This window comes from Corythoichthys intestinalis, chromosome 8 (genome assembly GCF_030265065.1).
Source record: "Corythoichthys intestinalis isolate RoL2023-P3 chromosome 8, ASM3026506v1, whole genome shotgun sequence".
NCBI lineage: Eukaryota > Metazoa > Chordata > Actinopteri > Syngnathiformes > Syngnathidae > Corythoichthys > Corythoichthys intestinalis.
Window position 1 is genome coordinate 54,788,445 of NC_080402.1, and position 25,131 is coordinate 54,813,575.

Sequence of the window (25,131 nt, forward strand, 5' to 3'; positions counted from 1 at the left end):
GCTGCGCTTCTCCCTCCTCACCGGAGTTTAGGATGTATCTCAAGCTAGGTTGCGCTCCATCTTGCGTGTTTGGAAACACGGTCAGATTTGGGGTTTTTTACCGTGGCAAGAGAGAATATGCAATCTTGCTTTATCCTTTAAAGGTCTGTCCTGAGTGATCATTATACTCTAAGTCAGGGGTCCCCAACCTATTCCACAAAGGCCCACTGTGGGTGCAGGATTTCATTCCTACCAAACAAGATGACAACACTTTTTCTCCAATCTGGTGTTTTACAAGTGCAATCAGTTGATTGCAGTCAGGTGTGGCTTGTTTTAGCAGGAGTCTCATTGGTTCAACTGTCCCTGCTGGATCGACTGGAACAAAAACCAGGACCCACAGTGGGCCTTGAGGACTGGGTTGGAGACCCCTGCTCTAAGTGTAATCCTAGCATTAGCGTAGCATTCATATTCGCATTAGCTTCAGAATTGTGAAAAAACTGTTCTTAAAAAACTGGCCAGTCTAAAGCAGAGCCACTTGGCTTTTCTGGTCAGTAAGTCTAGAGCAGGGGACCCCAACCTTTTTTGCACCATGGACCGGTGTTAGTTGGGTCTTTTTTTCACGGACCGGTGTTCTGACAAATTTTGAAACCCATCAAAAATTGCAATGATGCGGTTCTGCGCATGCGCGTAACGTTAAACATAGCCGCAAAATGCGCAAATGCAGCGATTCCAAAGTAAACACTACAAACTTTCTTGAAAGAAAGGAATATTAACTTACGTTTGATCATGGAAGGACATGTAGAAAAGTTCTCCTCAGATACATCCTGCCATGTTAGCTGCACACAACAACTGCACACCGCTCTCACCATTAACAACTTCGCCTTGTCGTTAAGCATTAATTAAGAAGCCCGCTTCGCAAAGATACTATGTCGGAAATTTTAGCAAGGTTTTCAATGCTCTCGTAGCGATGCCAGGATATTTCAGAATGACTTTAATCCAGAACCTCGGTAGAGTTGTTGTCTCAAATGTACGTTTAATAAGGTCGCCGTCATTTGCGATCTCTACAAGCTGATCCTCCTGTTGCACAGGCATGCTCAAATCGCTCGGTTTATTCACGAATCCACGCCTTCGCAGTTCGTGGGTCTTCGAGGTTGTAGGCTCATCTTCTGGCTCGTCAGCTGCCCTTTTCGCCTAAAAAATATCTCCAAAGACGTCTGTTTTCCAGTCATCTTCGCTCATGTGGGTGCTAATTATTTCCAGGAACAAATGTGCTGCGCCCGCGGCCTAGTAATACCTTATTATCAAGGACAAGCGCACATAGATATATTATATACACAAACATGATGTACTGCTAGCAGTCCATTTGATGGATTTCTATGACGACATTCTAATCCATCTGTAGTATTATATCTAAAGTAGACAGAGATATTGGTGTGTTAAACAGGGGCACAGGGTTAATTCGGCCAGAATGCGGTCGTTAATAAATTATTATTTCTGTGCGGCCCGGTAGCAAATGCGCCGCGGACTGGCAGATGGAGACCCCTGGTCTAGAGGATGTTAAACGCTTGGACAAGTTTTGTTCTACATCCAGTTTGTGGCTTCTAGGTAGGTTTAATTAAAATTAATGTACTGCTTTTTCTGCTGAGTGTGTATTATCATGAAGAATTTGGTGTTGTCCTTGTAGATGCAACAATATGTGCTCATCTGTCTATGTTTATTCGAAATTGTTTGAAACCTTTATTTATTTTTGGACTTGAACCTTCGCCCAAAAGACCAAAACTAAGACAATTAAAAGGGCTGCCAAAAACAACAGTGGCCGAAATGTTTTTTTTATTTTTTTTATTTTTTTTAACCTTTGTTTAAATGTGTTAAATGGAGTTTGTCCCTCTCGTGACTGCCACTTCTGGCCTAAACCATAACTGCAGCATGTGTTAAGCTTGCCGCACATGCTTGTACAAGAAAGGACATTAAAAAAAAAAAATAAATAAAAAAAAAAAAAAATTTTTAAAACGAGCGTTTGGTCCTTCAAATCTGCACCAGAAACGTAAAACCAATTTGTAGCAAATTGTTAGTGTGTTACAAAAGTGTTTTTGCCAAGCTGAGACTCGGCAGAGGCTTGATGAAGCAGTGCTGCTGCTGTGGGGCAGTACACAGACGCGTGTTTGCCCAGAGTGTTCAAGCTGAACACTTTCTATTGAAGGGGAAAAAAAGGGCTTTCAGGGCAGTCTCAGATATCTTTGTACTCATCAGGGCATTGGTGGAGCGTGCAAGGAGTAGAAAAACATTTTAAATTAGCACTAAATATTGTGTTAAAGTACCTTTAATGTTGCCATATGTTGTTGTTGTCATGTGATGGATGTTAACTGTTTTTTTTTTTTTGCCCCATTGGAACAATAACAACTACTTTAACTTGAACTACTCCTGTTATGTGTCACTGTCTTTTTATGCCCAATTTGCCAGCTGCAACTGCAAAACTTAATTACTTATGTGTTTCTAATAAATAGACCAATAAAGATGGTTCTGATAAATTACGTACCAAGCTGACCACTGACAAACAAAGTGACATTAAGGTGATTGTGAGATGAGAAGGGAACTTACATGGCGTCTAGTCACTGAAGCAGAAGATTAACCTTACAAATCTTTCAAAATTGGAGATGCTAGCCTTTCCCCAAGCTTGTGTGCTTAATAATCAGTGTCTTATAGCAGCAAACAACACTTAAGTAACTGCCGGGAAGTGATTTATTATAGTCACTCAGGCACACCTACGTACAAGCTCAGTGTGATTTATTTCAACTCCGCACAGGTAAGAGGTTAGTCTAACAGCCCCTGAACACCATATTAAAGTACCACTTTTTAAGTACGCAAACTGCATTTTAATTGTTTAGGGAATTGTGTGAAGTCTGTTTTATTTACAACATATTCCAGGAAAATATAGACCATTAAAACAATGCAATCTACTTGAAAGTTTGTAAAACCACCCAGCCAAATTCTTGCCTACATCTACTATTCCTCAGTCCAACAGAGATGCATGTGCATGCTGTAACACAAAAAGACATCTCTATTGTTTTCATTTGTTACCAACTAATTCCTCTGCTGTCAAGACCAATTGCACGGAATGAGTATCAAGTGAAACACCCTGAGGTCATGACGGCAACTACCACCCTTTGCATCTAAATTATCTATATCCGTTTGCATGCAAAAGCTATAGCTTTTGGGGGGGGGGGGTTAATGACATCAATATCGGATTAGACACAATCAAAACATTTGTTTTACCATTTGTCAGTTACACGTCACCTAAAGCAATAAAAATATACAAATCACTTTTGAAGTTTTGAAGGTTACATAGTCTTTTAGACGATAACACTTAGTAGCTATAGTCATATTTTAGTCATCTCAAAATGTGTTTATCTTCGTCTAATTTTAGTCGAGGTTTACTTAAAATGTTCTCCAACTATTTCGAATGCACACTGACAGATGAGCACATATTGTAGTGTCTACAAGGCCGTCTACAACGCCAGCTTGCTGATAACACGCACTCAGCAGGAAAACTACATTATTTTCAATGAATTATAACCACCTGGACGACACAAACTGTATGTAAAAAAAGTTGCTCACCCTTAGCATAAGGCTAATTCTTACTCGAATGCTATGCTAACGCTACGAGTTACATTTAGTGTGTGATGATCACTCAGCACAGACCGTTAAAGGCTGAACCAACATTGCATATTCTCTCTGGCCAAGATAAGAAAACAAATCCTACCGTGTGTGCAAGTCTTGAGACTGGAGGGCACTGCACTGGTGAATGGGGGGGTGGGGTGTCGCAGCTTGTCACAGGAGGGACACATGCAGACACTGCTGTGAATATGTGCTGTGAACATATGACGGAAACCATTGCACATTTTCGTCTCTGAAACTAGAATTCACCTCGTTATGTAGCAGGGTTTCCTCTGCATTTAACAGATTGTGGTGCACCGCCACACCAAAATAAAAGCCGGCACACCTTGCAAATGAGACATTTTTTTAAGGCCGTTTCAAACTAGCGGCAGCCTAGTGTAAAGGGTTCAGCGGCAACCTATTCATTGTGTATTGTAATGTACGTAATTATGCGTGGCCCCCTTAGGAGACGATCGGACAGCCCACTGTTATTTTTTTTTATTTTATTTTTTTTATTATTATTGTTGTTGCCAGAATAAAGTGGCTAAACCAATACCGACTCATCTCCTTCTTCCCCCCATCCAGAGCATTAAGTATTTTGGATCGGACTTTTCGGCAAAAGTCAGCGGTTGACGGCCGTCTTGGATGGAATGGCAAGTAAGAATGAATTTGCGCCAGGAGGCAGGGCCAAAATAGAGCCTTGCTCTATTTCAGAGCGCCGCCGCGCAAACGTCAACAACGCATCCAATAGCAGAGGGGCAGGCGTACTTATATCTGTGCTATCAGGCTGTTTCGGCTGACGGATATACGCAATCACGGTTGACAAAACCTTGGTAAATGCACTTTTGCGAGCTCGGGGACAGTCAAAAAATAACTCTCACACCTCTCCTTGCTAAGCTAAATGGCACCTCGATGTGCATTTATGTGGAAATGTAGTTCACGGACAACAACAAAAAAAACTATTCACCTTCTCACTGAAACTAGTAAAACTCTACACGGCAATTAGAATTTCCCCCTACGCCTTGAAATGGGTCCGTTGACAGAAAGACTATTATTGTTTTGGTAATGTTATACGTATTAATTTCAATTTCAATTCATTCACACACACATTCATATTCTCATAATGCCGAGCTAGGATCATATGTGAGTCAGGTCTCCTTAAGAAGCTACTCAAAGCTTATAGCCAAGAGCGTGTGTACATTAAGACAATCATAAGAAAAATTATGAGAGCATAAAGGGTTAATTGTCAAATATTATCGAATCCTCATACAACAACATACTGACAAACAATACCATTAAACACTTAATATACACACACCCTGTGTAGTCTCCCAAAAACACGTTTTTAGCTCGTTATCGTCTCGTCATCGTCATGAAAAAATTTATTCATGGCCGAAATATTTTCGTTATCATCATCATTGACGAAAATGACACTGCAGTGTACATAGCCACAACAGTGAGGTTTACAGGCTTCAGCACCACAGAGCGCAAGTGTCATTCTGTTCAGTCCATCCTGATTCCATTCGTTCATGAGGTATAAATTAGATTTCATCAGACCAACATGAAAACAAAGAAGAGTAAGTTACAAAAAAAGCAGGTATATTATTGATGACTACTTTTTGCCCCATAGCATGTTTCCCTTCAAGCTGTCTCCCATGTGCATTTTTTATTTTTACCATACACAGCAGAGGTGAGTAGAGGCAGGCTTCTTGTTACTACCTTGGCAGCAATCTTTAAAGTGTCACTGGGAGACATACTGGCAAGTATCCAACTGACAAAGAAATGCCTCTTAAACATTTGACGAACACACAGCTGGGATGTTTATTAAAAAAAGAGAGAGAGAAAGAGAACAACAATGTAATACCACCATTTCACACAAAGGAGTATTCTTTTTGGAATATCGTTGAAAGAAAAAATCTGAGGATTAAAAGTAAACAATGTGAAACAAAAATAACATAAAATACTAATGGCATTACCAAAAAAAACGTTACAGAAATTCTGGTCATTGGATCTTCCATGTTATTGAGATACTCAAAGTTTTAAGGGATTTTTTTTTTCTTTTTAATTTGTGCATCATCCTTGAAAATCTCAAGCAGTGGCAAAGGGATAATTTACATGTAAAGAACATGCAGACATAAAGGGTTCATGTAGAAAAGAAATATCGTTATTTGTAGGGATGTACCGTAGCAAAATTATTTGCCGAAACCAAAAACCGAATACAGTGGTACCTCGACATACGATCACTTCAACACACGATCTTTTCGATAGCCGACATAAAATTTGACCCGCCAATCCGCCATTTGTTTCTTCATCCGACAACATGGTCGAAATATGATGATTTATGACTAACATTGTTCCAACAATGTTAGTGCAGGTGGTGAACGGAAGGAAAAGGTGAGGCTTACCATTGAAATGAAGTTTTAAATATCTGTAAACTGGCTCGAAAATATGGGCCGTAGAATGGCTATGAGCTCGGCGGTCCTCCTCCGTTCGTCAGTTTTTATAAGTTATGGTGACAATTATTATCATTGTAACATCGCCAAAGAAATCGCCAGCTTCTCCAGGTTTTTAATCATTTATTTCAGAACTTGCCTTCACAAAATGCCTACTGTTCCCGCAGATGACACCCAACAACAGGACACTGAAAAGTGAAAGTAAAAACTCTAATACACTGTCTCTCATTCTGTCGTCAGCCACGCGGTTCGTTCAGGTACACCACCAAAATACAGCCGTCACATTAGAACCCGATTCGTTATATTATTACAGGTATTATTATTATTATTATTTTTACTATTATTATATTACTGGTCCTTCTAAAAAATGTGGCATATTGTGATAAAGTTCATTATTTTCTGTAATGTACTGATAAACATTAGACTTTTATATATTTTAGATTTATTACACAGAACTGAAGTAGTTCAAGCCTTTTATTGTTTTAATATTAATAATTTTGGCAAAAACAAAACAAACAAAAAATCCCTCAAAATAATCTAAAAAAATTAGCGTATGATGAAAAGGTACTCTAAAGAAGCTACTAACCTAATCTTCTGAATCAACGAATTAACTCAAAACCCCTGCAAAAGATTCCTGAGGCTTTTAAAAACTTCATTATTCAAAACCTGACTGCTGTCCAGAAGGCCCTCGTTGACACCCTCAAGCAAGAGGCTAAGACACAGAAAGAAATTTCTGAGCGAATAGGCTGTTCCCAGAGTATTGTATCAAGGCACCTCAGTGGGAAGGAAAAAGTGTGGCAGGAAACGCTGCACAACCAGAAGAGGTGACCGCACCCTGAGAAAGATTGTGGAGAAGGGCCGATTCCAGACCTTGGGGGACCTGCAAACAAAGTGGACTGAGTCTGGAGTAGAAACATCCAGAGCCACCATGCACAGGCGTGTGCTGGAAATGGGCTATAGGTGCCGCATTCCCCAGGTCAAGCCACTTTTGAACCTGAAACAGTGGCAGAAGCCCCTGACCAGGGCCACAGAGAAGCAGCACTGGACTGTTGTTCAGTGGTCCAAAGTACTTTTTTTCAGATGAAAGCAAATTTTGCATGTCATTCGGAAATCAAGGTGCCAGAGTTTGGAGGAAGACTGGGGAGAAGGAAATGCCAAAATGCCTGAAGTCCAGTGTCAAGTACCCACAGTCAATGATGGTCTGGGGTGCCAGGTCAGCTGTTGGTGTTGGTCTACTGTGTTTTATCAAGGGCATGGTCAATACAGTTAGCTATCAGGAGATTTTGGAGCACTTCATGCTTCCATCTGCTGAAAAGCTTTATGGAGATGAAGATTTCATTTTTCAGCACGACCTGACACCTGCTCACAGTGCCAAAACCACTGGTAAATGGTTTACTGACCATGGCATTACTGTGCTCAATTGGCCTGCCAACTCTCCTGACCTGAACCCCATAGAGAATTTGCGGGACATTGTGAAGAGAAAGTTGAGAGACACCAGACCCAACACTGTGGATGAGCTTAAGGCTGCTATCGAAGCATCCTGGGCCTCCATAACACCTCAGCAGTGCCACAGGCTGATTGCCTCCAAGCCACTCCACATTGAAGCAGTTATTTCTGCAAAAGGATTCCCGACCAAGTATTGAGTGCATAGCTGATATAATTGATTGAAGGTTGACTTTTTTTGTATTAAAAAACACTTTTTTGTATTGGTCGGATGAAATATGCTAATTTTTTTTTAGATAGGGATTTTTGTTTTTTCTTGAATTTTTTGCCAAAATCATCAATATTAAAACAATAAAAGGCTTGAACTACTTCAGTTGTGTGTAATGAATGTAAAATATATGAAAGTCTAATGTTTGTCAGTAAATTATACAGAAAATAATTAACTTTATCACAATATGCAAATTTTTTGAGAAGGCCTTGTATTATCCCGATTTTATCCATAATTTATTTGTTTTGCTCTTCGTAATTGCTATTTGCAATAGTAACAGCAGTATTTTTTAAGGATTTAGTGTAGGGTTTTGGGCTGTGGAACGAATTAATGCAATTATAATGTATTGTTATGGGAAAATCCTGCTCGACATCTGACCATTTCAACTTACAAACAAGGTCCTGGAACGAATTAACTTCGTATGTAGAGGTACCACTGTATTTGAAACAATTAGCTGGAAAACCGAATAATACACATGTATACAATTCATTTTTAGTTATTTCTTTTTTTAAAAATTATTTTAATTAGCATATTTATTACTAGAGGTGGGAATCTTTGGGCATCTAACCATTAAATTCCGATTACGATTCAGAGGCTACTAAATCGATTATTGATGCCCCCCCCCCCCCAAGCGATTAGCTGCTTTTAATGTTTCCTACATTAGTTACAAAAATTGTACAAAAATCCTCTCAGGCGTAATTAAAAGACTTTTTCAGTTTTAAGTCACCAGTTCAAAACAGTAAATAAAATACTTAAGTCCCCATTCTGTATCAGCAGCTTTAAACTACATTTAATTAATTTAATATTGTGAATCAACTGTTAAAGTTGTTAAAATTGCTCCCGTCTTCCATAATTTCCCTTCTGTCTGCTTTCAACATGTGAAAGTTTTAAAATTGGTCTAAAGATTAATCTATTTTATTGACTTTATCGGCAAAATCTTGACTTGAATCTAAGTCAATATTTTGCTGATTTAGGAGTATTTTAGATAAAAGTTTTTAGGTTCGCTTGGAAGGTTCGCTACAACAGCCTTCCGTGGAAGTCTACTGCTTTAAGATGGCTGGTGTTTACTAACGCCGGCAAGTCTGTCATTTTGCATCTAGTTTTCCATACATGTGTTGCTAATGCCACCGAGTCTGTCATTTCGCATCTAGTTCTTTATACATGTGATATCTACCGTTGCATTATGTGGACGTAGTTTGTAGCGGCTGTCGGCAGTAGTCAGGTAGCATTGTTGTTTTTTTTTGTTTTTATCTAGCGGCATGAACTACCGAACTACTGTGTCATTATGCCATTTTGACAAGCATGATGTTTACTCTTGGTCCGTTCTTCATTGCGTCCCGAAGACTGCGCTGACTGTATTTTAGTTCTGCTTTACTTGACATATTTCAATAATCGGAATTTGGATGTTTGTGAATCGTTCTCAAATCTTCCATGGCCGAATCCTGAATAATCTAAGAATCGGAAAATTTGCACAACTCTATTTATTACCAACCTAAAAGCCTTTAATTTTCTTAAAAGACGACAGTGCACTTTATAATCCAATGCGCTTTATATATGGATTAATGTTGGCTAATTATGGCAAGAGATCCCTTTAGCGCAGCTCCATCTAGTGGATGAATAACTCAACCCCAACCCCTACGATGATTACTACTGGTGCTGCCGCGCCTTATAATGCGGTGCGCTCTATTAATGAAAAACCTTTAAAAATAGGTCATTCATTCAAGGTGTGCCTTATACTCCGATGCGCCTTATACAGTAGAAAATACAGTATTTTATTTCATTATTTTCCCATTAATGCCCTTTGCCTTGGCTTTTTTTTCTTTTATGATCAGGCAGGAATAAAATATGGTCCCTTCTCACAAGAACGCAAAGATCTTCCAAAATGTTTTACGACCCTCGAGGCTGGAGAAATTTTGTTTGAAAGGGGCAGATTGAAATCCCTTGGGAGGACGCATTCCCGGCGGCAGTGAGCATTTTGAGGCAAACTCTGAATGCGTCCTTTAGGATAGGTGCCGATGCCATTATAGCACTCTGTTTGGTGGGCTTCACGGCTGATGAAACCCTGAAAAATGTGCTTTCTTCAAAGTTTGGGACACTCAATAAATGGGTCTCACGCCTCCAGTTGCTAAGCTAAATGAGATCTCTATGTACGTTTGTGTGGAACAACAACAAAATATTTTGTTCTCGCCTAAACTAGTAAAGCTCTTTACAAGACTATTACAATCTCTTGTACTCCTTAAAATACAATTCACTGTTTTCTCGTGCAACAAGTGGAATTGATCGAGAGCCAGGTGAGTGGGCTGGGTCCCAGCGGCAACAAAACCAAGCGAATTCTCCCCCGGCCGGATTAAACAGCGACTGACAGAAGGGAGTCGCGGAAAAAATGTGACAAAAAGACGAAGTGGTCGTGCCATAAAATTTTTTAACTAAACCACAGCAAATGCACATCTACAGTGTATCACAAAAGTGAGTACACCCCTCGCATTTCTGCAGATATTTCAGTATATCTTTTCATTAGACAACACTAACAAAATGACACTTTGACACAATGAAAAATAGTAACGCTTATATAATAAAGTTCATTTATTTTCCCCTCAAAATAACTCAAATTATAGCCATTAATATCTCAACCCCTGGCAACAAAAGTAGGTACACCCCTGAGAAACTACGTACATCCCTAAATGTCCAAATTGAGTACTGCTTGTCATTTTCCCTCCAAAATGTCATGTGACTCGTGACAGGAGCGCTGTCAGCATTGCTGCAGAGATTGAAGAGGTGCGGGGATCAGCCTGTTAGTGTTCAGACCATATGCCGCACTCTACATCAAATTGGTGCACATGGCTGTCACCCCAGGAGGAAGCCTCTTCTGAAGACGGTACACAAGAAATCGCGTCCGTCTCATCAGACCATAGGACACGGTTCCAGTATTCCATGTGCTTTGTTGACACGTCTTCAGCAAACAGTTTGCATATTTTGCGTTATTTTGAGGGGAAAATAAATTAACTGTATTATATAAACTGCACACAGACTACTTTTCATTGTGTCAAAGTGTCATTTTGTCAGTGTTGTCCCATGAAAAGATATATTTAAATAATTTGAGGGGTGATACTGCTCGCTTGTTTAAACTCCAAACTACTGTATTTTTCGGACTATAAGTCACAGTTTTTGCTTAACCCCCCCCCCCCCCCCCCCCTACGAGTTTGGCGACTTATGTCTGAAATTATTAACACATTATTATATCATTTCACATGTTATTTTGGTGTTTTGGAGTGACACAGAGTGTTTGGTAAACTTGTTAGATTGTTCCTTATGCTATAGTTATCTGAATAACTCTTAACTCATTTGCTCCCAGAAACGTATAAATGTGTCCTATTTTTAAATGCTTCATTGTCCCAAAAACGTGTTTATACGTCTTTTGTGTGTGTGTTTTTTTTAAAAGAAGCATATACTGTATAGCTTCCGCTCTATCTGAGAAACAAAGAACAAAGCTCCAAACCCATTTTATAGCAATAAAACTGGCCACTGGAGGGCAGTAGCACATTTTGTAAGACCAGGCAACCCGATTCAACAGCAATGAACGGCCGGGCAGCACAGTCGGAGCGCTGGCGACATGATGCCAGGCAGCGCTCCGACCGAACAAAACAACCTAGAGGACGCCTGGGAGGCCAGGCGCTGGACGACTGAGCAAAACGAGTGGGACCTCCAGTGCAGCGGCTCGCTGAGCAGACCCCGCAGAAACACAAAAATAATCCATCTTTGTGAGACAGACAACGATGAGGGAAATGTTTACACGGCTGACGTGAAGACAACAGCGTCATCTCGGCGACAAACCGTCATCTCTCAGTCGTCATTTGTGAATAAATTGTTACTTTGCTATCAAAAGCTCTGATTGTCTGGTTGTTCATGGTATTTTGTAAAATGAAAACATTATTCAGATGTTTGGGATGTAACTAATGCAAAAAATAGCTTTGTTAAAGTCAAAGTTATGTTTGAAATGTATGTGTTTACAAAAAGCTCATTTTCTCAGTTTTTTCATCAGAAATTGGAAAATTGCTCAAGCAAAGCTATTTTCTAATGCTGATATCTAAAGAATGGAAAAAGATATGAACTTACTTTTTTTCTGCTGAAAGAAGAGAGTCTAATCTTTCTTTTGGTGGGTTCCATGTTTATATAGCAACAGAACAGAATTTTCTGTGGGCCTTGCAAAATCAGTCAAAATCTAGAAAAACGGCCGGCAGCGAAGGGCCTTGCTCTGGTAAAAACGACTGGGAGTGAATGAGTTAATAGCTATGTTACGTTAACATACCGGCCACGTTTGCATTTCGTTGTTCATGCATCATGTAACATTATCATACTGTACACTGTAGACTTATTCAGCATGTTGTTCTCTATTGTAGTTGTATTTTAAATTGCCTTTCAAGATGACATATCTGTTCTATGTGTTGGATTTTATCAAGTAAATTTCCCCCCAAAATGCGACTTATACTCCGGTGCAACTTATGTTTCTTTTTCCTCTTCATTGCACATTTTTGTGCTCGTGCGACTTATACTCAGGTGTGACTTCTAGTCCGAAAAATACAGTACTCACACACGGGCTCAAATGTACTGTAGTCGATGTGACGCTGGACAAAAAGCAAAGTTGCTCCTCGCCGTGTTTTGATTGTGTCATTGCAAGAGAACTACGGTTCTGCACACTATTCGGTGGTAAACTTTCGGGTAACCAAAAACAAAAAATGCAGTATTAGCTATTTTTGGCGCCAAATTTTTGGTCTCTAATTACTTGTCATTTAGGCAAGTTTTAAGTTAACAAACAACATTCACAACAATACCCGTAGGCGGAGTTTGACTTTTGTGGCATGGGGGGCAAAATATGTTGATGACCCCGAAAAGCAGTGTCATCAGTAAAATCAATTTACAAGATATATGCTCGGTTAGTAGCTTAAGCCATTCTCGCAAATATAGGCATCCAAGCTATGTGTGTGTGTGTGTGTGTGTGTGTGTGTGTGTGTGTGTGTGTGTGTGTGTGTGTGTGTGTGTGTGTGTGTGTGTGTGTGTGTGTGTGTGTGTGTGTGGGTGGGTGTGGGTGAGTGCGCTTGTTTTTCTGGGGAGAGGTAGACGCCGATTTTTACGTTCCGCGGAGATATCCAATTTAAAGCCAAGTTTTTCCAGTCACTCACACTTGCGGAACAAATCCTCTCCATTGTGAGTTTGAAAATGGCGGCAGGCAAGACAGGAGATGGCATCCTTTTTGACTGAATATTCCAGCCAGGAATGTTTATAATAATACAATACATTGAAAATTAGTGTTTTTTGTTTCCCATCATTTCTAGGGGAATTCTAAATTTAGGCTGCTTAGGACAGCTGTGCTTTTGTCCATTGAATATGGTACGCCCGGTTGTGGCTCTGTTGTACAATTAGCGTCTTTAGTGAGACAAACTGAAACTCCGCTCACCATTTTAGCTGTGCTCTCCGGCGTTTCATGGTCCACATTTTCAATCTTTGGTTCTCACTCAGTAGTTGTTGTCGCTTTTGAAAGCTTAGGTATGAAAAGAATTACGAATATCTATCTTGTTTCTTCTGACCTCAGGTGTTTGTTTTTTAGCTATGTAAAGCAAAAGACCATCTCTAAGGTGCTAGTCACATGATCTGTATGAAAAATAATTTTAACCCATTATAGAAAAAAATATATATTTTGGTCATTTCATTCATTTTTGTTGGTTTTTTATTGCTTTACAACTTTTATAGACAACATTTTACTGGTGCAGTCTAAATTTTAAATTCATATCTTGGAAAGTCAATTACATGCAATGATATTTTCGGCCACCATGGCCACGGCCACCGCTATGCCCTCTCTTAATCTCAGCGTATACTATGAAATCTCCTCGCATGACAATAACCTCTTAAACACTAATGGAGACAAATCCATTAGGGAATCCTAGGGCCAATCTGAAACAGGTACATGCCGGTCAATCAATATTATTATAGATAAAAGACCATATTTAATTTACAGTCATATCAATGGACTTGAGTCTTCAATTTACCTAACATGTATGTGTTTGGAATGAGCCAAACGCAGGCAGCCAATCCTTAACACTATGCTGAGCATTTCCTCTTTAATTACAATTACTTATTTACCAATAATAAATCATACAGCGTCCATTCTTAAATGTAATCAAAGCTTCATTCTATACGCACCTAACGGGCATCCCGATCTACAGATGCACTCACTCTCATGCGTACCTGAATGGGACATTGTGATGTAGGTCACTAATCTGTTTCCACAGTGATGGCCAATGTGTAAACCAGAGCACAGGCCACGTTGTCCATTGGAAAATCCACATGCACGTCTCAGCATCATTCTGTGGGATTGAGTTATGACTCCCTATCTCTGACACCAATTTCTCATTGTCTCATTCGGCAATCATTTCTGTTTCCTATTATTGTTTTTCTGCTCACGTTTTCTCTGTTCACTGCTTGTTATTTTCTTCTGAAGACAGTGAGACAATCTAATAAAATAATGTTTGACTTGACAACTAAACTGCAACCATGACCTGAACAAAGGCTGTATTTTATTGTCTTTTGAATTTGAGGCTTTTCACAACACAGTAGAAGCAATCTTAGTAGACAGAAATCACATTTAGTCTGAGGTGGGTAGAGTAGCCAAAATTTTTACTCAAGTAAGAGTAAGGTTACTTCAAAATGATATTACTCAAGTAAAATTTAAAGTGGCCATCCTAAAAAAATTACGGAAGTACAAGTAAAACATGTATTCGGTCAAAATAATAAATTTTTGATTTCCAAAAAAGAGGACAGTCAGCTCGGCCTCAAGATACTTGAATTTTACTCGAAGTTCACTCAAAGATGACTATATCACTTTAATATATTTAAAGAAGTGTGCCTCCCGCGTCTGGAAAGAAAATTCAGTTGTATAAAAATATATATTCGTATGGCGGAAAACACAGACAATACTGAAAAAGCAGTTTCTGCTCTTGCACTCCTCTTTAAAAGAAACTGCTGTATTCCAAGCCAAAACAACTGTTGCGTTTGATAGAACTATATGTCTATATGCTGATATAGCAAATTCATGGCATATTAATCCCCCGAACTATTTTTAATTTGTCTGTTTTACACTGACAACCCCGGTTTACAGACATCGCGCAACCGCTTATGCTTCAACCTAGCCATAAAACAAAGGTAATTCATTATATTTCTTATTCAAAATGGCTGTCATTTTTAGCTTAGAATCAATAATTGATGTCTAATATTTTGCTTAAAAAAAAAAAAAAAGACTTTAAAAAAGTATTCACTCGCCTATTTTAAACTTTTAAACAAATGACGTTGCAATGAAAAAAATGGTGTCTGTAAAAAGTCACGGATATCTACCTCATAATTATCGCTTGATTGTATTTTTTTTTTACTGTCACATTTTCTCCGATATTTTTGGTGATAAATAATCGATCCAAACAAGAAAAATTGGGGGGGGAAAGCGTTTAAAAGGTTAAACATATGAAAAAGAAAATCTTGACCACTCATTGATGTCTGCTATCGCTGCATCGCGACCCTTGTTATATTACCATGTTACACCCATAAAACCCCAAAAGAATCTAGCTGTGGCCATTCAAAGCTGTGTCTTGACACTTACTGATACATGCTACATGGAGTTTTTGGATCAAAACAAGGTAAGTACGCGATAATATCTCATTAAAGTCATGGCGTCTGTAATTCTGCTCTCGCGTGCTCTCACCTCCAGATAGGGTTTTGCTATTTTAAAAAAATGTTTTTTTTAAAAAATGCCCTCCTGTTCAAAATTTCTCTTTCCCCAGAAAATTGAGATTTTAAGCTTTCCAATGATGTATCACATGCATATCAAACAATTTTGAAATTTGGCCAAATCTGGGGTCTCAGAGCGGATCTTCAAGTCACCTGAGTGTTTTACGCCACATATTTCTATATAGGATATATTACATACTATATGGAAATATTTTTTACACAACAGGGTACAGGTTACGCAACAGGCCTTATTCTTCCTAAAAAATAATCAAAAACAATTAAAACGCCCCCCCCCCAAAAAAAAATGATGATTAAAAAAATATATATATAATGCAGACCCATGGAAATGTAGTCCAGCTATGTGCCAACTAAACATGTTGATAAATTACAACAACATAAACGTCCCTTAAAACTACTCCTTAGAACTACTCTATTGTAGTCTGTAACTGCCTGATGTCTTGCCAAACCATCAACCCAGTAGATGGCGGTAATGCCCCATGATCCAAGGGGTAAACTGCCAACATAAACCAAGAAGAACTACTCCTTCTCCCCCTAGCAGGAGCCACATCAACTCAGGCAGGCGCTGCCCCCCCAGCAGCCGGGGGGATTCTCTTCAAATCGGTCCTGTGAAAAATCATGAGAATCGGACATTTTCATGAATTTGTAAACCCTGGCCGGACACTACAGAGAGGATTTGAAAAGAGGACATTTGGTCAACCAAATGGAACTCTGTGGCTACGATGATGTCATGACTCACACGCGTCATTTTGGGCATGCGCAGTCGCTGCGAGAACACATTCAAAACAGCAAACATGGCGGATCGGCAGCTGTCATTTACTGTTTTTATAATATTTCTAATTTAAATATATTTTATTTTTACGTTTTTGTGCCATTTAAAGCAAAAGAAAAAAACGCATGGATGCCATTACTTTGAGGGTTTTTTTATTTTTTTAATTGCCAAGCAATGTCATACTATCATTTAAACTTGTACAGAATGGCAAACGTACAAGAAGTAAGAGAGAAAACTAAAGCAACACTAGGTAACTTGTCAGTTTTGGTTGATTTTAGCACCACAGGTGGACAAAAGCGGTAGTGTTTTGCCTTAAAGTGCTTATGACAGCAAATTTCATATTTCACGCGGTATTTTATGCTCCTGAATGAAGTGGACGGCTTGGAAGTGTGTGGAAGCTATCGATATATTTATTCAATTTTTGAATCCCGCGCCATGAGAATGAGTGACTTCCTGGATTGACGAAGAATGCAAATGTGTTGTCAGCGGGATAATCATCTTCAGTATAGAGCTAATACTACAGTATGCAAAACAATTGAGGATTCATCTTATTTTGTGGATTATTTTGTTTATTCTTTGCATCACGCCAGCCCAATGTGCTGCAGGCTTTTGTTGCTGCACCAGGGAGAGGTGTGTGAGCCTTTTTTTGGGTTTGGGTGTCCACCGAGAATGGGCCATTTTGGGCTTTCATTCCCGGCGACAAACACTGCCAGCCCTTACAGCCGCAGTAGAACGACGCTCGTTCTTCCGTCTCTGAAGCCGGGGCAGGGAAATGACAAAAGCCGGACTAACTCCGGTGACATAAAATACCGTTTGGGTGAGGCAGAAGTCGACAGTTTTGACCATTATGCAGTTATTTTGCCCTGTCGTACTGAATAAATGCATTTCTAATATTTCATATTCAATTGAGCACAAGACTGTTATTTGCCACGACCATGCCATAAATTAAGCAAGTGGGGGAAAATTCTTAGATAAAAAGAATATTCTGTAAAAATATTGGAGTACAGAGATTGAAATATTAACGACATTTTGCTCTTCTCTGTCGAATATTGCTCGTTCTGAATCTTCCCACTCAATGGGCTGAATTCTAAATCAGATGACCTCGTGACCCTGCCGACATCATCCAGCTGTGGACGCTAGCGCGCTATGGGGACAGGCAGGTCTAAACGGCAGATTAAAGGACTAATTTCTCGTCATCTGCGCTTTGCCAAATTGTTGTATATAGTCAAATCATCTCACAAATTCACAATATGATTCTAATTCACATAATAATGCTACATAAGATTTTTCTTATGCTGTCACAGGCACTCTTTTAAGGAAGACTGCATTTCCCATGAGGAGTGTTGAAAATCCTGATCTACTGGTCGCAGATGGATTAAATGACATTTCTGTTTCCAGGGGCTGTGAGAAGGATAAATACGAATGAGGTAATGAATCCAGTTGTGGCTAAACAATAGCATATGACGATGTTGAAAATAGAAACGTTTGGTTTTGTATCGTATTCCCCCACCGGCCCTCGAGTCACGCCAGCGAGTGATAACCAGGCCAATGTTTATTCTTGAGTGTCCTTTTATCCTGGTGGCCTACCTTTTTCTATTTTTGTCTACTCAGTAAAACTTTTTCTCTATTTTGTTGCTCTGCCAGCGTTGGCGTCGACTTAATGAATGGGGAAAGGGAAAGTGACGTTTGCCGTAAAGCAGTCAGCACATTTGTAGGTTTTTGGGTTCCTGCCACCCTCCTCAAAGTTAATTAGTGCCGGTGAAAGCAATACAGACCCCCTCAAGATATAAAAGAGATGTCATTAAACTAGTTGTCAGTTGACATATCATTACAAATGTTATGAAAATATTTTATGAGAGCTTAAAAGTTACCTAGTGTTGCTTTAAATATACAGGAAAAAAACGTGAATTAAACTGCAAAATAAAACGTGGACGCCATTGCTTCAAGTGGTTGGGTGTGTTGTCTTCCGGGCCGAGGAGGTTGGCGTCAAGAAAATACATCATTGGCTGTCGCTTTGTAAAACTACAGTGCCCTCTAGGGCCCGGCATAAATACTAAATAATTTTCTACTACATCATTCGAATGGAGCCATGTTACCATGTAAATGCAAACATGAAATTTGTCGTATTCTTGGAGCATCACCATGTAAACGGCACCTATGTGTCTTCCAGTTCTGGGGGCACCCCACTTTCATGCCCAGGGTTAGCTGGTATAGGCGCGGCACCCCTGCACTTCTCGTGAGGATAAGTGGTACAGAAAATGGGAATTATTTAGTTATCATTTACCCATCCAATCAATGTGGCTTTGAATAGGTTCAGGCTAGTGCAGCTTCTGGACTGTTTTTTTTTTTTTTTTTTTTTTTTTTTTTTTTTTTTTTTTTTTTTTTTTAAAGCAAACATTTACCTACAATCAAAGCCATTTGCTGACTGGCTTCAAGCTGACAGGGTAAGCATTAATCACCTCAATAATAATAGACGTCAGTTTCCATTCTTGAAGTGTTAAACAAATATAAATGTAGACATAGGCTGGGCAAGGTAGACGCAGCTGCTGGAATGGGCAATTTGTTGAAAATAAAGTGTTGCTTTAAAAAAGTAGCAATGGCTGAGGCTCTAAGAATTAATCGAGCACCACCAGTCAGAAACTTGGATTAGCTAGATGTGCATTAAAGCAGGTTTTAATAATCTACATCCATTGCAAAATGATCCTCTCATGCATCGGTGTTGACATTTGCTTGTCAAACAGTTCTTAAGAGTAACAAATATTTGGAGAAAAACGTGAAAGAAGGAAAGATTTGGAAAATTGCAAAAGGATTAAGCACACAATGTTTAATAACACAAAATCAAACAACATACAGTTACTATACACAGTATCAAGATTAAGGATAAGAGGGTGGGGGGATTTTATTGGTTGTCTCACATCACTCAACCTTTTCTCGATGCACGTTTGTTTGACAGTGGTTAATACAATACATTTTCGGGTGAAAACATAAATATGCATTCACCAAATCCAAAGACGTCCTATCTGTAACTCCCCCCGAGCTTGTTGGGATGGTGACCTTACTTTGCCCCTAACACCATCACCAAAAGTAAGGAGGGGTTTGAGAGCAGGAAGAGCTGCGGGGGAAGGTAGCAAAGATGGGCAAGGGAGGGGGCTATCCCAAGAGGACAGAGGGTTAAGTGTGTGTGCCTGAAGGTCTTTGAAATATGTTGTTTTGTCTTTCCATCTCCCCGTTTCTCTCTCAGGTTGCAAGTAAGATTCTTTTACAATGTATTTATCGACAGCTACAGTATATCCGATAAAGTTAAAGGTGTCAATAAAACGTGCCATGCGTCAGTATTTGTCAACGATTAGATCTCATGCTTTTGTTACATAGCTAATTGTAATTTCATTCATGTAAAACTACAATTTAGCAAGCAAGATTAGGCAGGTAAATACGATATTGACTAATAAAAACTAACACTCTTGTACAGTAGGTGGCAGTATGCACCCGATAGTTGCTTCTAATCAGCACTTAAGCTAAATTTTGTAGTTTTGGAGCTCGTTAAGCTTCTGTTTACAGTGCAGTCAATGTTATTGCTAGTTTTCTTTAATTCTGCACAGTTTTTAAATAAAACTGAGCAGTCAATGAATTATCTGGTTCTTTCTTTGAATATTGACTCAGATCTCTGTATGTATGTATGTATGTATGTATGTATGTATGTATGTATGTATGTATGTATGTATGTATGTATGTATGTATGTATGTATGTATGTGTGTATGTACGTATGTATGTATGTATGTATGTATGTATGTATGTATGTATGTATGTATGTATGTATGTATGTATGTATGTATGTACAGTGGGGAGAACAAGTATTTGATACACTGCTAATTAGAGCTGGGAATCTTTGGGCACCTAACGATTCGATTACGATTCAGAGGCTCCGATTCGATTATAAAACGATTATTGATGCATCCCGCTCCTTTTTTTTTTTTTTTTTTTTTAATGTTTTATACATTAGTTCCAAAATTGTTCAAAAATACTCTCAGGCTAAACCAAACTACTATTTCAGTATCAAGTTAACATATAGCAGTAAACAAATATACAAAAATAACATTAAATAAAAAACTCCAGTCCCCATTCTGTATCAGCAGCTTTAAACTACGTTCAATTAATTTAATGTTGTGAATCAACCATTAAAGTTGTTAAAATTGCTCCCGTTATTCCATCATTTCCTTTTTGTCTACTTTCGACGTGAAAGTTTTAAAACTATTTTAAAGATAGATTCAAGTCAATATTTTACCGATTTAGGAGTATTTTAGATAAAAAGTTAATTAGGTTTGCTTGGAAGGTTCGCTACAACAGCCTCGCAGGGAAGTGTACTGCTTTAAGATGGCGGCCGTTTCCGCATCTAGCTTTTTGTAGATGTGCTGCTAACGCTAACGCATCTATATTGCATCTAGTCCCATATAAATGATATCTACCGTAACATTATGTGGATGTACTTTGTAGCAGCTTTTCGGCAGCAGTCAGGTATGTTGTGTTTTTTTATCTCGTGGCATGAGTTGAGCTAGAGTCGTGAGTTGAGCATTGGCATTACCCGAGAGGCCAGGTAATGAGAAGCATGATGATGAGCTACTCTCGCTCCATTCCGTCCCGAAGACCGCGCGGCGTGCTGAGTGTGTTGTACTTCCGCTTTACTTGGCATATTTCAATAATCGGAATTTGGATGTTTGTGAATCGTTCTCGAATCTTCCACGGCCGAATCGCGAATAATCTAAGAATCGGAAATTTTGCACACCTCTACTGCTAATGGGTTTTCCCATTGTGAGTGTATTAAATACTTGTTCTCCCCACTGTATGTATGTATGTATGTATGTATGTATGTATGTATGTATGTATGTATGTATGTATGTATGTATGTATGTATGTATGTATGTATGTATGTATGTATGTATGTATGTATGTATGTGTATGTATGTATGTGTGTATGTGTGTACAGTACTGTGCAAAAGTTTTAGGCATGACATCTCCCTTTTGCACAGTACTGTATATTTTTATTATATTATGTATATACAGGATATACTGTATGTATATATTTTCCCCAAGTGGAAGCTTCCATGATCCTAATAAATTTAATAATTAAAAAAATATATATACAGTAGTGTGCAAAAGTTTTAGGCAGGTGTCCTGCCTAAAACTTTTGCACAGTACTGTATGTACACTGCTGGCCAAAAGTTTCGGGACCCCAGCAATTCTGTCAGATAACGCTCAATTTCTCCCAGAAAATGATTGCAATTACAAATGCTTTGGTTGTCATATCTTCTTTATTTTGCTTGCAATGAAAAAACACATAAGAGAATGGGGGGAAAAAATTTAATCATTATCATTTTACACAAAAGTCCAAAAATGGGCCGGCCAAAGGTATTGGCACCCTTTGATTATGTGATGTTTTTTTTTAATTTGTGTAATTAACAGCACCTGTCACTTACCTGTGGCACATACCAAGTGGTGGTAATCACTAAATAACGCTTGCAGCCAGTTAAAATGGATTAAAATTTACCCAACCTCTGTCCTGTGTCCTTGTGTGTACCACATTGAGCATGGAGAAAACAAAGAAAACCAAAGAAATGTCTGAGCATTTGAGAAGCAAAATTGTGAGGAAGGGTGGGCAATCTCAAGGCTACAAGTCCATCTCCAAAGACCTGTGTCTATCGTGCGCAGTGTCATCAATTAGGGTAAAGCCCATGGCACTGTGGCAAACATCCCTAAAGGTGGACAGAAAAGAAAAATTGACGAGAGATTTCAACGAAAGATTGTGCGGATGGTGGATAAAGAACTTTGACTAATATCCAAACAAATTGAAGCTGTCCTGCAGTCCGAGGGTACAAAAAGCCAGGCCTAAGTTTGTCAAAACTTACCTGAGAAAGCCAAGATGTTTTTGAAGAATGTTCTCTGGTCAGATGAGACAAATGTAGAGCTTTTTGGGTAAAGGCATCCACATAGAGTTTACAGGGAAAAAAACAGGCCTTCAAAGAAAAGAACACGATTTCCTGATGTTTTGGGGTTGCTTTGCTACCTCTGGCACTGGAGTGCTTGACCGTGTGCATGGCATTATGAAGTCTGAAAACGACCAACAAATTTTGCAGTATAATGTAGGGCCCAGTGTGAAAAAGCTGGGTCTCTCTCAGAGGTCATGGGTCTTCCAGCAGGACAATGACCCAAAACACACTTCAAAAAGCCCTAAAAAATGCTTTGAGAAAAGGACTGATGGCTTCTGAAGTGGCCAACAATGAGTCAAGACCTGAATCCCATAGAACACCTGTGGAGAGATCTGAAAATGGCAGTTTGGAGACCCTTCAAATCTCAGTGACCTGGAGCAGTTGGCCAAAGAAGAATGGTCTAAAATTCCAGCAGAGCATTGTAAGAAATAATAACTCATTGATGGATACAAGAAGCGGTTGTTTGCAGTTATTTTGTCTAAAGGTTGTGCTACGAAGTATTAGGCTGAGGGTGCCAATGCTTTTGTCCGGCCCATTTTTGGAATTTTGTGTAAAATGATAATAATTTCATTTTTTTTTTCATTCTCTTTTGTGTTTTCTCATTAGAAATAAAATAAAGGAAGATATCACTACCAAAGCATTTGTAATTGCAATTATTTTTTGGGAGAAATTGAGCATTATCTGACAGAATTGCAGGTGTGCCAATACTTTTGACCAGCAGTGTTGATAGCCAACAATCCATTTCAACTGAAAGGGACTGTTAGTGACCTACGAGTCCTTCCTAGTTAAAATGAATTGGCTATCTATCGCCATCAATGGCTGCAATGAATTAAGAAATGTATTCACCTCATTTGTTTGACTTTTTTAAGTAAGACTTTTTAGGCTGTCAAAATGACCCCACCTCCAGAAGAACTCTGGGAATGGCTGCCTAGTTATAATAAAACTGTCTCGGACTCTTTTATGCACACGTCCCTCTTAGTTGTGGTATCCAAGTTAGGACATAACCACACCATGTTCCGCAACGTAAATATTGATTGTAAATAATCGATGCATTTTTTATTTGTAATTCAGGTTTTTTTTCCTCCTCATTGGTAAGTTAGTGGGGAGCTACTGTGGCATGTGGGGAGTCTCAGCCTGTTTCTGCCAAATCAGCATTCACGCGCAAGTCTCATGGAGCAAAGTAATCTTGCGGCATCAGTAATACATAAAATAAACTCTAAGCTTTTTACTACACCCAGCTGTAAAAAAATACAGGAATCACACTTTTAGTGGAAGTTGTGTAACTGAGGTGGGAATCAGAACTAATTTCCTATCACGCATTTTTTTACATTCCATCTTTGTTTAACAGTAATTACCATTTCCACATTAATAAGGTAGTTGTAAGCAAGAATTTAAAAAATAGAGAGAAGGAACACAGGCACACAAATTCTTAAATAACTACCACAGCATTCTACTGGGTGCGTGTGGTTCATTTTGCTGTCACCTCATCTGTCTTCATTTCCTGGTGATGCTAGATAAGACTAAGAAGAGGTTCTTTACGTGCTCATGTTGATGAATACATGACTTCTGAAGGGTTACTATGTTTCTTAATAATGTATCCACAACTTAAATTGCATGTACATCATATTGGGGCGACAGCTATCGATTATTTAAGTAATTGATTAATCTATCAATTAATTCAAATAATCGAGTAATCGGATTGGGAACATTTAATGCGCTGGAAAATAAATTTTAGGAGATGTAAAACAAAGGCTTGCTAAGATTGCACTTTCAAAAGAGCATTAAATGTGAATACAAAATAACAAAAACAAAAATGTTTTTTTTCTAGGCAGAACTAAGCAGAATTGACTTTTATTTCATAAGAGCACTAAATGAATTTAAAAATAAATTTAAAATACCTGAGCTTATTCCTTAAATAGTATAAAAAAAATAATAAATGAGGATCAGAGTACAACAATAAAACAATTGGCTAACTTGCATTGCAAAAGTCCGCTAGCTTAAATGCTATTAAATGCTTTTTTTTTTTTTTTTTTTTTTTTTTACACAATGCGCTTAACAAATTGTTCAACCACATATTGCCGCAAAAAACTGCTAAATATACCTTTAAACTGCAATGCATAAACAATCATATTAGCTCAACCATAGACTTCATAATGATATTGACGGGACACATTCCCCAGACACTGTGCCACGCCTTTAAGTAGGGGGCCGTCCCGCACTCTGTTTCAGTCGGTCAAAGTCGGTCGCAGTTATTCTCAAACACATGCAGCAATCCAACACAGGATTTAGGTTGAAAAAGTAGGAAAGCTGTACCGCATACAAACAGGAAGGATTGTGCAGTGATTTGTTTGACGATTCAAAGTAAATGTTATATTTATTGTACCATGCATGCATTTTGAAACAATGTGAAAAAAATCAATGGGAGACATAAACTGCTACGGTTATTGCTGCATAATTTGCAATATTTACGTAAAATAAATGCTAATGGCGTGTTTTTGCTTTTAATCAAGAATCGAGACTGTTTTACTTACATATCTATAAAGAATTCAAGGCTTTACGCATTTATTCACAAGAATTTTCAACGTAAAATGCTCTTTGTGGTGATAAGGCGGCGCCACAGTGGCTTCAAGACTACCAGGAAATTCGACATATTTACGCAAAATAAATGCTAACTGCCAGGTTTTTTGCTTTTAACCAAGAATCGAGACTGTTTTACGTCCATTTCTATAAATAATTCAGGGATTTAAGCATTAATTCACAAGAATTTTCAACGTAAAAACTCTTGGTGGTGA

At 38.7% G+C, this 25,131-nt stretch overlaps 1 protein-coding gene across 10 annotated transcripts in view; it reads right to left on the reverse strand.

The window, feature by feature from the left end:
- The window catches only part of tenm3 (teneurin transmembrane protein 3), a 451,194-nt gene that overhangs the window by 266,819 nt on the left and 159,244 nt on the right, over window positions 1-25,131 (reverse strand). Inside the window, exon 2 of one of the 10 annotated variants that reach the window (XM_057842854.1) lies at window positions 3,740-3,847. The exons of the other annotated variants lie outside the window; for them this stretch is intronic. Coding sequence (XP_057698837.1) covers window positions 3,740-3,824 — 85 coding nt within the window. The 5' untranslated portion in view covers window positions 3,825-3,847. The remainder of the gene's footprint in view (window positions 1-3,739; window positions 3,848-25,131) is intronic. 10 annotated transcript variants of the gene reach the window in all.